This window comes from Falco naumanni, chromosome 8 (assembly GCF_017639655.2).
Source record: "Falco naumanni isolate bFalNau1 chromosome 8, bFalNau1.pat, whole genome shotgun sequence".
Taxonomy (NCBI): domain Eukaryota; kingdom Metazoa; phylum Chordata; class Aves; order Falconiformes; family Falconidae; genus Falco; species Falco naumanni.
In genome coordinates, this window is record NC_054061.1 from 54,244,085 (window position 1) to 54,259,440 (window position 15,356).

The 15,356-nt window shown below is 47.6% G+C and overlaps 1 protein-coding gene across 4 annotated transcripts in view; it reads left to right on the forward strand.

Moving 5' to 3' along the window:
* The window catches only part of UNC80 (unc-80 homolog, NALCN channel complex subunit), a 131,196-nt gene that overhangs the window by 105,916 nt on the left and 9,924 nt on the right, over positions 1-15,356 (forward strand). For 2 of the 4 annotated variants that reach the window (XM_040604477.1, XM_040604478.1), the window contains exons 53-61: positions 1,054-1,177; positions 3,488-3,613; positions 5,495-5,618; positions 6,367-6,573; positions 8,085-8,269; positions 9,154-9,319; positions 10,199-10,378; positions 12,345-12,483; positions 14,522-14,578. In XM_040604477.1, the coding sequence (XP_040460411.1) occupies positions 1,054-1,177; positions 3,488-3,613; positions 5,495-5,618; positions 6,367-6,573; positions 8,085-8,269; positions 9,154-9,319; positions 10,199-10,378; positions 12,345-12,483; positions 14,522-14,578 (1,308 nt within the window). Of the gene's footprint in view, positions 1-1,053; positions 1,178-3,487; positions 3,614-5,494; positions 5,619-6,366; positions 6,574-8,084; positions 8,270-9,153; positions 9,320-10,198; positions 10,379-12,344; positions 12,484-14,521; positions 14,579-15,356 lie in introns of those variants that run through there. The other 2 variants (XM_040604479.1, XR_005829411.1) reach the window with 2 other exon arrangements.

Below are 15,356 nucleotides of genomic sequence, written 5' to 3' on the forward strand. Positions count from 1 at the left end.
CCCATTCCAAAACCAGTGTCTGATGGGAGGTGGTATATGTGTAACAACAAGAACAAACTACTGTTCAGGAGACTTAGGAACAGTGGATGCTGAAAGACGAGATGTATGCTCGTCTGCATAAGAAGTAGTAGACACTTGATCCCCCATGTGACTCTAAGAAGTCCTCGGAGGAGCCTGACTTATTGTTTAGCACTGAGCTAACAAGTTATGCAAGCCTTGTCTTTCTGTCCCAGCGAGTGCACAGTCAGATGCTGGCTTGAGAGCTGTGCTTACTCTGAGGAGTCAGGCCCTGAGCTGAAGGGTGCAATCCGCTTTCACGTTACCTACGCTGTGCCTGCTTATGATTAGGAAGGACACCATCAGCAGCTGTCACAAGCCTTGACAGCTGTTTTGGTGAAAAAAAGCAAAGTGTCAGGGAAGAAAAAATCCTGGAATGAAGAACTTTGGTGCTGGTTGGGAACAAATCAGCCCCCCCACACACAGGGTGAGGAAGGTAAAGATTGTACTGCTGGGCCAGTCTATGTTTAGGGCAGACTGTGTCTGGGAGCTGCTCTGGCAGAGCAGGCCAGACTGCAAAGCGGCGTACCGAGGGCACTCACGGCTGATGGGGTTTGTTCCCTTCGGTGAGAACGCCCACAAGCCACAAGGGATGGAGGAGTCCCTTCTCAGCTGGGAGCGTGGCACAGCAGACCTTTTCCCCACACAGGCACCCCCGAGGCAGCTGGCTGGTGGCTCCATTGCATTCACCACCGGCCAGAGGGAAGCACCAGGGAGTGAACCACAGCCCGTCCGCCACTGCTGTTGTGAGGGGGTTTGTGTCGCTAGCGCGGACCCCTCTGCTACGTTTCTTGTCTCTCTCAAACGCCCAGTGTGCTCTGTGGCTCTGCGTGGATAAAACCTTTTCTCTGTTGCGCACTTTGTGCTCATCTTGGACGTCATCGCTGTCTGAAACGTTTCCTCTGTGGGCATCACTGTGTGTCGGTCGCCGTGTTTGCAAGCGTCTGGTGGGGGGCAGGAGGCCCGCGGCTAACGGCACCTACTGTTGTATTGCAGGCGCCAGGTTGAGTGGGAGCCTGCCAGCAATTTGATTGAAGGGGTTTGTTTGACACTTCAGAGGCAGCCTATCATATCCTTCCTGCCTCACCTTAGGTCTCTGATCAATGTGTGTGTCAATCTGGTGAGTAGCCGAGCGGCAACCCCGTGAACCTTTGCTAAACCTCCCCCTGGCTGTTGACTTCTCTGGACAGAAGATAGTTCATTCCCATTCCTGTCATTTTACCTGTCCCCTTTACCACTCGCAAGGGGACTTCGCAAGTGACACTAGAGAGAGCAAGGTTCATTTTTGAAGTGGTGCATGGGGAGATACAGTGACCGGTAGCAGTGGTCAAGTGATTTATTTCCGTTGCTTCCCACGCACCACTTTGAAGATCCACCTGTGCCAGATTGAGCTGAGAGTTGAGGGCTGCAAGTTGGAGAGTGGGGTGGTGGAGACTGCACACACCTGGTAGAGATGGGGAGAGGGTGGCACTGGGGATACCTACCGTCTCCAGTGGGGAAGGACCCCGATGGCCCTGACAGAGGCCATCAGGTGTTGGCTAGTTAGAAGGGTTTACATGGGTGGATTCACGCCACTGTTTGCAATGTCCCTGGCTTGATCTAGTACAGGTTTGCACTGTACAATGTTCAGATCCCACTCTCAGTACATTTTATGCTCCTAAGCGTGTTACAACAGAGGCATGATACAGACGGGGTCTGGTCATGCAGTGACAGGCTGTAGTGTTTCTGCAGCTGTTACACTGGGGGCAAACCCTCGGTTTGACATCAGTGTAACTCCAGGCATTTGGACAAACATGCATGCTTTCATTCCATGTTGAAAAAATACAAATAAATGGGGAAAGGCTGCACTAGCTTTTCTGTTATTGGGTTTTATAATGTTTTCTCCTTAGAACACAAACGTCATAACTTTTTCTAGCAGTTACGAGACACCTATCAGGGTTCACCAGTGCTCTGAGGGGCTTTAAAAACAATGATAATCAGCTACAATGCAGTATCAGTTCTTGCCAGGTTCCTGTCCTTCAAGTCCATTCGGCACTCGTCGCTGCAAGGGCAGGGAGGCTCCAAGCTGTCAGAGCCCATAAGACTCCTTCCTTGTTCAAACTGAGGCAGCTGCTTGGAGGTACTGCAAATGGGGGCCCTCAGACTACCTGGGGTTGCTACATGGGGAGGTTGCCACAGAGTTAGCTCAAATACAAGTTTAGAATGGCCTTGCAGTTTGGCAGGCAGGCACGGTAGAGTGAATCACGCCAGCAAGCTCTCCGGAGGGCCTGCATTAACGATTAGCCAGCACTCCTAAAATAGCAGAAAGCTCCGCAGTGCTGAAGTGCAGTCATCATGCTTCTGTTCAGCTGGCTGGGAACATCAGGGAGAGCTACCAGGAAAAGATGTACTCTTACTGCTAGGAGTAAATTACCTGTAGCTGTCAGAACTATGATGGCCTCTGTGAGCTGTGGGAGCACCCCTAACTGCATGCTGTATCATGTGTAGACCAGTTGCATCATGAAACTCAAAAAGACGCCAGCCAGGAAAGTGGGGAAATGTCTAGATTATAATCCACAATGATACAATGAAAGGGCTCTGCCTCTTCCCCTTCTAAACTGTCCTTTGGTTTTCTGGCAGAAAACTGGTTATGCCTTTTTTCCCCAGGCTGAATTTGTTAAAAGAAGAGTGTGTTCACTTCCCCTAAGCTTAGGCATCTGCCAGGAAGCTTCTCCCTGTTCCCGTCATCTAGATGCGTCTAGTCCTGGAGAGAAACAGGCATATGCAGGCCTGCGATTTAATTCCGCCTGAGGGACACATCCAAACTGGTTTAAATAACTCCCCCCTATTTTTTTGCACTGTTATTTCAAGTTGCTCCAGACAACCAGGTCACATGCAGGTGACTCTGCTTCAGACGTCTGGGGTCAGGTGAGATTAATCATAATTAAGAGCTCCTAAGAGCAGACTGTGTTTGAGAGGAATCTGAACATTGTACAAAACCCGACTTGGGTCATACTTAGGACATTATTTTTCAAGTAGATCAGCAAGAGAAGGGGAATGATGTACAGTTTCAATGCAGACTTTTTGCTTTGATGACATATTTTTATCTGTTACAGTCGTTACATGACATATCCTCCAACTCTAACTGTTCCACCAGTCCAGTGCTGGTCATTCAGGGCTGGTACTGGGTACATTTATAAATGTACCAGGTTACCTCTGCACTCCTCCCATCCTTGCTGGTTCCTTCTTCTCCCTTCCCTTTCCCTGCTAAAACTCCGTCTCCTCACTGGCCCCAGCTCCCACAAGGACCACTGGGGGGGCTGGTTCTCCTAGATCCACCCCAACTCAGTGCTCAGTGGAAGACACCTCCATTTCACTGGCGTTGGAGGATATGGCATGGATGAAACTCTTAAGTAGTCAGTTGTGGTGATGTGCTCTGTTTGTATTGCAGGTGATGGGAGTGGTAGGACCCTCCAGTGTGGCTGACGGATTACCCCTTCTTCATCTCAGCCCTTATCTCTCGCCACCTCTGCCCTTCAGCACAGCTGTTGTCCGGCTTGTAGCATTGCAGATACAGGTGTGTCTGCCCTGGCCTGTGGCCAGGTCTGTTATAGCTTCTGGTTGAGACACCAACTCATCGGTGCTCTGTTTTCTTTCTGCAAAAGCTGGGCAAAAACTGTGGAACATACACCAAAAATGAAAGAGAAGCAGCATGTAAATTCTCCCTTCTTTTTGGAAACTTGAACTAAGCTCAGGAATCACCTTTTGTGGCCAAGTCCACAGCAAGCATCCATCAGCTTAACGCTGCCATTGAAGTCCAGGGAGTTCGGCTGATCGATGCTGTTTATGGCTCTGACAAGCACGTTAGGATTCTTTGCAGGATCCAAGGATTTAGCATAAGCCTCCTGCCACAGGGAGATGGGCCTCCGCTTAGGTCACGTCCACGCAACCCTACCTCTTACTGTGGGACCATGTGTGCAACTGAGAGTGGAGTTTGTGCTCTTCTACTCTTACCTGAGCTGGTCACACAGTGCGCCAGCTCAAAAAAGCAGGGCAACTTGGCTTTTCAGCTGCTGACTCAATAGCATCCTTGTTGTCCAGAATAATAATAGAAAAATAAAAACATCCCGGAGTTTTTGGAGAATTTCATCACTATTCCTTTCTCATAGCAGTGCCATAAGTGTTGCAGAGTCTTTCTGCCTCTGTATCCCTTTCCCACCCACCCCCACCCCCCCATTGGCATGAAATCAGAGAGAATGGTGACCAAAAAAGGGATAAATTTCCTAATCTAGCTCCAACCTGCATTTTTAAATATGCATTGGCACATTCAGTTGAGTACTTCAGCAGTTATTTCTGAGCAGCAGGGCAGCTTGGGAAGGAAGGCTTACAAGGACCAAAACACTCTGCTGTCCCTCAGAGCATGAGGCACAAAAATGCTTTTTGGTACCAACACAGAAAGAGGACAGACTTCTTCCAACTCTGAGGTAATGGTTCTTTAATCAAAAGCAAAAAAAGGGCCACCTTCACCTTCTCTGAGGTCTTTTCTCTTTTTAAAAACCAGATGCCAAATTAATAATATTTTTTTAAAGTATTGGGACTTTTTACTTTTGTTTTCATCTTCTCCCTGTTCACTTGTTCATGAACTTGAAACGTAATGAAAACCAAACGTGTCAAAAAAAGATGGGAGTGATCATAATTCCTAATACTTCCAGCAGGATATGAAACAGAAGTACTTCACACCCCATCAGAAAACATCTTGTCCTGGAATTTCTCAGCCCAGGTCTGCAAGCTTGAGGGGTTGCAAGGTTCAGTTGCGTTTCACAGCCAAGTCTGCAGCAACTGAGAAGCTGTAAATGAGCAGAGGTTCTAGTGACAGTCCTTTATTTGTATTACCTCCTCTAAAGAAGATGAAAGACTTTTCAGTCTAGGCTTGACTATGTGTCAAGGAGTAAACATGAATTTTGTTTATTTTTCAGTTCATTCCTTGCGTTGGGGAGGATGATTGGGCAGTACAAAGTGAGGCAGAACAAAAAATGTGTTTGGGAATAACCTCCATGTTTGGACAGCAGAATATTTAGATTATGCCCTTTTTGCAGTTTCCTCTGTTCCTTTTTTTATTCCCCATAGCCTGGGTCAGATCCTGATGCCGTTTACAGCAGTGCAGAGTTTAGGACACTCAGCTGACTCCTGTGGGATACATCCAATTTTGGTAATGGTATCTATGGAATCTGGGCTTCTTACATCTTGGCTCTGAGGAGAGAAGGTGACACCTGTGTTACTCTGTGAATTCCTTTTGCTCCTGACTAAGTGGTCTCACAGCTTCCAATTCAATCAGGTCATCAATGCTGGTGTTGTACTGTGTAAACAGGGTGCCCAGGGGATCGTCATTCCCCGCAGTAACTTGTGTGCATGATCTGCCGATGAAATCATTTAATCCTTTCTTATTATTACTGCACAGGCTTTGAAAGAAGATTTCCCCCTAAGCCATGTCGTCTCCCCATTCACCAATCAGGAAAGAAGGGAAGGAATGCTTTTAAACCTACTGATTCCATTTGTGCTCACAGTAGGATCTGGAAGCAAAGGTCTGACTAATTTAACAAAAAGAATTTTTCTCCCCCTTTTCTGACAACTGATGTTTGCACTTTCCCTGCCCTCTGTTGTTTTGGGGGGTTTGTTTGTTTGTTTAATTTGGTTTTCTGTCACTGGCAGTGTGTCAGCTAAGTGCCTGTTGGGTCCGAGACTGAAAAGAGCCCCACTAGGAGAAGTTCTTGTTGTTGTTTCTTCTCTTTGTTTCAGCTGTGCCATGGTTCTTGAGTCAGGTCTTACACAGACGTGCTCCTTCTTTTGAAACTGGAGTGCAGGGCAAGACAAACCTGTTGTAGCAGAAGCCACAGAGGGAAGCAGAGGTCGCAGAAATTGTGTGCCCCTGTGGATCTCAGTCTGCCCAATCCATGCCGCTTGTCTGGCACAAGTCCTGCTCCTTGCTTTCTTCTATAGAGGGTGATCACTGGTGAATCCCTACATGAAAGCAAAGAGTAAAGGGAAAGGGGAATGTCAAAAGGAAATGAGATCATGAGACAACTGAACAGGACATTTCTTTGTGCTGTGTAGCTCTGTGTTCTTGTGTGTTCCTGTTGGTGCTAAAATAAACTTTGCCTTTGCTTGCAGGAGGAGAAGCAGCGTAACAAGGTGTGGGGGACGGAGTTTTGGCTTAGGGGACATTTGAGATTGCATCCCATTTTGGAACTGAACAGGGTCTGGATCTTTTGGGTGTCTTTGATGGGATGTAGCCTGATCTTTTTCTCTCTCTCCCTTCCCAATGTATCTCAGACAGCCCCTGGCTGGAGCAGCCAGAGGTCCTGCTGCTGCTCCAGACTGTTATCAATATCCTCCTGCCACCTCGCATCATCAGCACTTCCCGCAGCAAGAATTTTATGCTGGAGAGCTCCCCTGCCCATTGCTCCACCCCAGGGGATGCGGGGAAGGACCTGCGGCGGGAAGGACTCGCAGAGTCCACCAGCCAGGCTGCCTACCTGGGTGAGTGATGGCTTCTTCTGACCACTGAGAAGGGACAAAATGGAGTGTTCAAGACCGTAGGCAGCACCAAAGAAAACCCTCTCAGGCAGGCAGGAGCTTACTGAGCTCTTTAGAGCTGCTTTAGGTGTTGTCCTGAACAAGGGGCCAGGCCAGAGCATGAAGCCAGGAGTATCTCTGGAATCTATTGCAATGTGAGCAGTGTCTGCACTGCAGCTGGAGGAGACTGCAGCACAGGTAGAAGTCATTCAGTTTTCATACTGCCAGAATATAGCAGTGAAGCCACGAAAGGCAAGTGACACTGCCTATCAGCCTCTAATATCACAACTTTACTGGCCCTTGGCTAGCTAGGGTGAAGTGCCTGCTGGTCCTTACTGACTGGTATTCCCTCTACTCGCTATATACTGCCGCAAGGTAGTACCATATTTTCTCATATATGACCCACTGGCACAAAGAAAGAAAAAAATCATCGAATTGGAGATGCAGCAGCACTGCAGGTTGTCAGAGCTATATGGTTAGAGTTTTGTCTCAAAGCTCTCACTCCTTCAAACAGCTGATGTGTTTTATGATTTTGTGAGAGGATTTATCTAAAGACTTATATTCAGGTCTTCATTAACCCGTGTCTGAGGAGTGGGGTAACACTGATGAAAAAAGGCAGTTCACCAACTGATTTAGTTCCCCCACCCCAACAAACCTGGATATGTATGTGTGATGGCTGAAATGTCTTGGCCATCCCATCAAGGAAAATGGAGTAGTCAGCCTTCCCCCAGCAATTCCCGGGCCTCCCTGTTTGTTCCAGACCAGGGGAGCATGGAAAGGAGGACATTCCTTGTCTCTCCTGTGAAATATCTTGGTCACTGCCCACCTTAATATACAGCATTGTTTTGAACCTCGTCGCTGTTCATCCCCATTTGTAACACAGTGCTCTTGTGAATTACGGCCCTTGGCTTACTGGACCATATTTTTGTTTAGATTACAGTTTGGCCATGACTCATGCAGCTGCGCTGCTAGAAAGGTTCTTTTCATTAGCCCATAAATAACCTGGAGGTTATTGTGCTCACGGGCTGACTCTTTGTGTGGATATGCTTGATCAAAATTTTTGAGGTTGTCTGATCAGCCAGGGTTGTATTCACCCCTGAGCTGCTTTCAAAATATCTGAATTCCAGGAAGACAAAAGAAATCTGCAGGGAGGGAGATTGGAAACTACAGCAAGAAAACACAGAGGAACTTAGATGTGAAGTAGGAAAATTTCTTTGCAAATGGGACTCTCAGTCCTGATCCTGAAGCCTTTAATGTAAGAAGGTTGCCCTCCTTCCCTGCCACGTTTGGAGACTGATAAAAAAAGACAGTTGTGAGTCTGAGGTGTGTGGGTGTGCATGTGCACGTGCATGCATGCATGCCTGTGTAGGTTGGTGCCCACTGTGCCCCCCCCCCGCCCCATTCCTCCCTCCATGCTTGCAAGGGACACTGATAGCACCTCTGACTGCCGTTTGCTGGTGTGTGTTCCCCTGTAGCCCTGAAGGTGATCCTTGTTTGCTTTGAACGCCAACTGGACAGCCAGTGGTACTGGCTGAGCCTGCAAGTCAAAGAGATGGCACTGCGGAAGGTGGGAGGGCTGGCCCTGTGGGATTTCCTCGACTTTATCGTACGAACACGGATCCCTATCTTTGTGCTCCTTCGGCCCTTCATCCAGTGCAAGGTAACCGTTGCTTTGGCTCCTGATAGATCACTCCCTGAAGGCAAGATATCCTTTGTTCCCCTGCTGAGAACAGAGGAACAGCACTTCTGGAAGAACTGTGTTTATGTAGGGAGTGGCTTTTCAGAAGTTAGTAGCCTGGGAACCCTTTGAAACTAAATCACAGGGCTTTTTCCTAGGTGACACTGCCAGTCACACAGGAGCTCTGATCCATGGAGTACAGCTAGTCTTAGTTCCCCTGGATGGGAAAGTACTCTCAGGCTTGACCAAGAGGGCTTGCATGTGGACTTGCTTTTGCAACAAAGACCCTCAAAGCACTTGGAAGTAGCGTGGATGCTCTGCACCTAGGAGGGGGTTGGCATAGTTGGCAGAAATCTTCCAGAAATCTCTCTTCTGCATAGAGCCAGGCAATACAGGTAACAGCCAGGAAGGACCACTCCACTTCCCATCTCGTGGGTGAAGGTTCTGACAGGACTTCTGTGGATGGACAGACAGCTGCTAGGCTGAGGCAGCCTGGGCTTAAGTTAATCGTGGCTTTTCCCTGCTAACCAGGTAGACTAGTACATGGTACCCCACGTACCCATGGTACCGTGTCTCACCACCTTGACAGACTAAATCATTCTGGAGAAAGGAGCTGTCTCACGTCTGAGGGTAGAGCTTAGCATAAGCAAGCCTTCATCCCCACGCACCAGCGTCAGTGAGGTTTTGATATCTGTTCAAACGTAATTTGTCCCTGACAGACAGGTGGAAACCTTGTAGCTGGAGTCAAACACCTCATGCCTACAACGAGGACAGTCTGCTGCCTGCAGGCTCGTGCTGGTCTGGAGACTACTCCCAGTTCCCTGGGCATCATTTCCCTGCAGCGCTAACCTGTCCCAATTTTGCAGCTGCTGGCCCAGCCAGCCGAGAACCACGAGGAGCTGACTGCCCGACAGCACATCGCCGACCAGCTGGAGAGACGGTTCATCCCGCGCCCGCTCTGCAAGAGCTCCCTCATTGCTGAATTCAACAACGAGCTGAAGATCCTGAAAGAGGCAGTGCACAGCGGGTCTGGTAAGGAGGAGCGGGGAGAGCCGAGGGCCAGCAGCCCAACCTGGCCAGCGGGCTCACTCGTACGTTAACCTGTGAGGCCAGACCTTCCTGCTGCCCAGGAGGGGATGGGGTCATCGAATTGCCCCCCAACAGCCTGCCCCCGGATCGGGCCCTGTGCCCAGCCCAGGCTTATCGCTGGACCGCCAGCACAAGCCAGGTTGGTAGTGACACGCACCTTGCCGTGCCCACTTACTCCACCGAGTCCCGTCTCCCAGTAGCTGCCGCTCGCCGTCCCAGCTGGCCCGTGCAGCCCCCAACGCGCGAGCCCCCAGCCACATCTCCCTAAAGCCAAAGATGCTCATGCAGCAACATGTCAGCTTTTCTGCAGCAGATCGGCCTGCTCCTCTCTCCTCTTGGTTTCTTCTTTATTTTTCTCCGCTGCAAGGTGCAGCCCGGCGTCCCTGAGCTGCCGGTGCGCCGCGTTCTCCCCTGCACGAGGGGACACGTTCTCCTCTAACAGTCGCTCTTGTTGCCACGAGATGGCAGCCAGTGCTTACGCACGGCAGGAGGTTTTATGTGCTTTGTTCCCAAGAAGAGAAAACAAATTCAAAAGAAAATGCCTCAGCCTCGTTTCCTTGGTAATAATTTGCCTTGTTCCTAAATGTTGAAGCTGATCTGGAAAATATGGCGCCAAGGTTAAGGGAGAAAACCAGACTGCGTAAGAGAAACAGGCAGAGATTTTGGAGAGCTGAGGTGAGCTGGGGCAGCTGTGTCTGGTTTATCACCCCTGCCCCACTAGTCTGGGCACAACCAGGTGCCTGACGTGACAGGAATGCTTGGCTGGGTTTTGATTTCCGGTGCCATCGCTGACTCGGGTTTGGTTTTCCCACTCTCGTGCAGCTTACCAAGGGAAGACATCTGTCAGCACCGTGGGGACCTCCACCTCCGCTTACCGCCTGAGCCTGGCCACCATGTCCCGCTCCAACACCGGCACTGGCACGGTCTGGGAGCAGGACAGCGAGCCTTCCCAGCAGGCCTCGCAGGACACGTTGAGCCGCACGGATGAGGAGGATGAAGAAAGTACGTGACTACTGATTTGAGTTAAGCCCCCAACACTGAAGATGTTTTCTTGATGCCCCAGAGGATGGCTGGGAGGGGAAGGCAGTTGTCCCTGTCCCGGTGCGAACAAAAGACCACAGAGGCATGAGGCAGAGAAACCGGTGTGGTCGCTACACAGCTCAAGGTGCTAAAGCTTGGGTCGTTACACACCTCCTCGCTCCCCCGAGCGCTGGGCAGGGGAAAGGGAAGGGCACTGGCAGATTTTTGGTGTGTGAGACCTGGGCTGCGATGCAGTCCTCACAGTGCTGGCAAGGCACTTGGCAACCAGCCCCCTCCGACCTGCGTCCTGGCCCTAGGCTCTGTAGTTAGGATCCTGTTCCTGCAGGACCTCAGTACTCCCTGCTCATCACTTCTCTCCAGGTGCTCCGATGTGGAATACCTTGTCATTGTGCTGCATGGGATCCAGCCATGACTTTCTGCAGGGTGGAATGTCTGTGTGTTTGTGTTACTCGATTAGGAGAGGAAATTAAGCACTTAAACCTACTGACAACAAAAGCTTGATCTCCCTTTCGGTCGGCAGGCATGTTCAGGAGTTGCCAGGCTTTCTGGCACCAGTTTAGAAGGAATAGGGTGGTGAAACTTTTGGGGACTAATCTGCAATGACCTGAATGTTGCTTTGTCATTACAGTTTCATGTTATTCTTGGAATTTTGCCTTCTCTCTGTTTCTGAGCTGCCTATTGTTTCTGGGTTGTCCATCACAGAAAGCCAGGGTAGAAAACTCTGCTCATACGTCATCAGGCTTGGGCTCCCCCCTACTTTAGCAGGGATACTCTCTTCTGGTGCTGCAACTGTTGGTTGCCTCAATGCCTGAAACTCAGGTGCTTCACTCCTCTATCTGAGGACTGCTGACTATTCCCCAAAGGCAAACATGAGGAGTGGAAATGGGTGGCTCAAAAAAAGGCCTGTGTGGTTACAGCAGAATTGCCTTTTGGGAAAGAACAGCCTGAAACTTTCCAGGCTCAGCCCAGCTTTATTTTAGCTGGGTTTGTCATTAAACATTGTATGATCCGCTCAGCATGGTACTGCTGATACATTGCTCAGAAACTCACTGTGGCAAACTCTGGTTTCAGCCTCAGATTAATTATGAGCCACTGTGTGGAACGCTGAGCACTATCTTCCCATTTGCGTACGGCAGTAGTACCTCAGCCCTGCCTTGGCTTAATGCTGCCATAAAATATTTCAGTATATCAAAATTGGAAAATGTTGAGAAGAAAAGAGAAAATTACACAAAACTTCCCCTTTGTTTTATTTATTTATTTGTAGTTAGAAGTTGTCATGGCAAAACCCACAGAAGAGATATTTCTTTCCAGGTACTTCAGGTAATTTGAAACGGCACTGACAATTTCAAGCAGTCCTGATCACAATCCAACTGTGTGCGTAACTCAGTTGCAGTACGATGTAGAGTCAATTTGTCCTTTTTTTTGGATAACGTTTTAAAACGCATGTCCCGAGGAGTGTTAAAGGGTGTCAGTTCTGCATTTTGCTGTCAAGTATTGTAACTTTTGTAAATGTGCTTTGCTATATCATAGCTGCAGTTTATTTCATAACAGCAAAATGTCCAGTTACAACCTTTATGCCAGAAAACACTGCATATCAACAAACAACGTATTAATCACAGGAATTAAGCCCTAGTGGAAGCTGAGTTTCCCAAGCACGTTTTCGAGAGCCATATAAGCAGAAAGCATACATAAATCCCCTCCCCGTGTGTGCTGAGTTCCTCATCCTGTAGGGTTCCATGGATATATGTCTTTCTGAACTGTGACTGTAAAATCTAATGGAAGTATTCAAATTTGCAGGCTTGGCGCCTTGGTAAGTAAAGTGTTGGGTACACCTTTGGCATCCTGTTATCTCTTGACAACTGTGAATATGTAGGTGGGGTTTGGAGTGGTTATTTCCTCTCCTTTCATGTTTTTCCTTTCTTTCTAGATGACTCCTTGAGCATGCCCAGTGTGGTAAGTGAACAAGAAGCATACCTTATGGGTGCCATTGGGAGGAGGCGGTTCTCCAGCCATCTCTCCAGCGTGTCCGCACCTCAGGCTGAGGTGGGCATGTTACCCAGCCAAAGGTAACAACATGGACTTTTCACCTTTCCCATTATATTCACAAGAGCAGAAATGGTGCAGGTATATTATGTGTACATCAGAGACGTGGGATAGTAGAATCAGTGCCAGCATAGTGATGCTAAATTTATTCATCCTGAAATCGTGTTGAACCAAGGATGCAGGGTTGGAAAGAATGATTTTCCAGGATGATGTGTTGTGTAAGGTCCATAAGAGCAAGCTGCCATCCACAGAAACCTTCCTCTTAAATACCTTCAGAAACCCTCAGCACTATTATTTTCCTTTGCTACTACGGTGGACAGCAAAAAGAAACACGTGATTTTGGGGTTATGCATTGAACCAGGGGACCGTACCCGGTCTGTGTAAGGAGTGGGGAGGAACCCTGAGAAGCTGGAAAGGGGGGAAGAGGCATTCTATTCGATTCACTTTGTTTTCTTCCATGTAGTCTTTGTACTTCCTAGAACAGTAGCTAGCTCATCACAGAAACTGAATGTCAAGTTCAAAGACGAGATTTAATGCTGTTTAAAACTAGAAATATACTTCTTGATAGAAATAACTTATTCCTGGTTAACATGGAGTGTGAGAAAGAGATTGGAATTTGGGAAATACACATCTTTAGAAGATGTAGAGAGAAGTTTTGCATTTAAATGGGATCTTTTTTCAAAGTAAGCAATGTTTATTGTTTTATTTGTCTGTGACATAGTTATCCAAGGATATCTGACAATGGACAGATTGATTTATGTTATTTCCTTTGAACCTTTAAAGAATAAATTCTACATTATCTCTTGACCAGCCTTGGAAAATCAAACAACATTGTTCCCTCCCCAGTCTTGCTTGGAATTAAAGAAATAACCTTAATACATGAAGGAAAAGTAACAGCTGTTAACAGTACATACCAGCAGAGATAGGAGAAATGATTTACAAGAGAGAAGTTACACAGATTTTTATCTGGGAGTTTTCACAAAAGGGCTTACAGGAACTTATTTGACTTTTGAACTCAATTGATTCAGTCCCTTTGTTTCTTGAAAACTTAATATGCAAGACTGCATTTTCCTCAATCTTTCACTACCATCTTCAATGCATAAGCTTCATAAGAGTCACAGTTGACTGATAGCAATGTTTGCTTTGTGCAATCCCAAGTCACAGTGATGCTGAGAAAAAAAGACTTTAATTACAACAGAGCTTTGCTCTCTACTTTTTAAGTACAGGGTATACCAGGAGAATCGCTTTTCATCTGTGTAGGGAAGTACAAGCTCAGCAAGCATAATCATAGTCCACAACGTCATGCCCTTTTTATTTATGGATGGTCTCTGGGCTTTCAGACTGCCTCACAAGTGTAAACTAATTAACGTTAAGTAATATTATTATTGCTTTCCTGCTGGTAACCCAGCAGACTGCCTTCTTTCTTTCATGTTTTTCCTATGGGCTGAGAAGGCTGCTCCTGCCCAAATGGCTGAAGCGTAGAAAAGCAATGTGATTGTGTACTTATTTGCCAGGATCCGTGCCAGCTGTTTACTTACAGTTTCATTGCACTAAAGACCTTGTTTTCCAGATGTTTGTCCTTAGAGTCCTACCAGAAGGAGAGTGGTCTATAGCTCACGGGAGATAGATTAGCCCTCCCTCAGGAAGAACTGGCTCGTGAGGAAGGGGGAAGAAAAAAGCTTTGTATGAAGCTGGAAGTAAATAGAACCAAAATAAATGGAAATGCTGCAGGAAAATGGCTTTGAAAACAGTTCCCTGCCCTTATTTCCTGTGGAAACGCATCCTACTGAACTTCCCAGCTCCCCAGTTCTCAGCAGAGATGTATTAAGTCTCCACGTACTGTAAACTCCCTCTAAAGGCTGTTCCCGTTATCAGATGTTCTTTCAGCTCCTCTGAGTCATATATGTGCTGTTGAGCCTGCAAGACCAATTAATGTTACCGTCCTTTTTTTTTTTTCCTTCTTTTTTATTCCGTTGATATTTTTCCCTTGAAAACAGAGACAATCGCATGCTTTTTGCATTTTCTTTCCCTAAATTCTTAATCTCCCTGCCCCTCCTGCAGTGAACCTAATGTCCTCGATGACTCCCCGAGCCTGGCCACTGAGGGCAGCCTCTCTAGGTACAGTGTTAACACTACCTGTCTGTCGGTGTGTGTGCTGGGAAACGAGCCGTTTCCAATCTCCTCTGTCTCTTCCCCTCACCTTTTGTTGCTCTCTCCATCTTTGTCTCTTGTGGCTCATTGATATTCAGGCCTGCAAGTCAAAGGTGTAGCAACCCACCTTCAGTTTTCAGCTTTGATTGCCAGTAACTTTGAGGAGGCTAAAGGGGAAGGGGAAAGAAAAAGCTGTAGCAAGTAAAATAGCGGTCTGGCTGGCTAGCCTCGGGGTTTTCCCCTTGTTTAGCTATTGCTTGAAAGGCATGAGAAAGATTATCCATGAGGCATTAGCTGTAGCCTGTTATAAGCATTAGTCTAGAGGCTTATATAAAACAGAGACATCTGTTTTTCCATTCATCTCACAATGCTGTCACCGCAAAAGACTTAATAACAATATCAAGCCGTGTTCTTTAACATTCACTAATAAAACTAATTATAATAAGTCCTGGGGAATATAGTGCTTTGTGGGTGCTTTACAGTAATTCTCATTATTTTTACAAAGTGTTTCCAATTCTCAAATGACGCCTTAGAAAACTTGCAGGTGATCACGATTAATATGTATTTCAAACTGCCCCATCAGTGCCGGAGTTCAGTTCTAGCTGTTCCCCATTACCTGTGGACGGGGGAGTTCCTGTGCACACTGTTATGGCCATGCCTGCCAAATGGGTCAGAGCTTAGAAGGGAGGTCTGCACCTTTAACGGCCAGCTCAGTCGTGTTAATCATCCTTACTGTCCTGCTGCT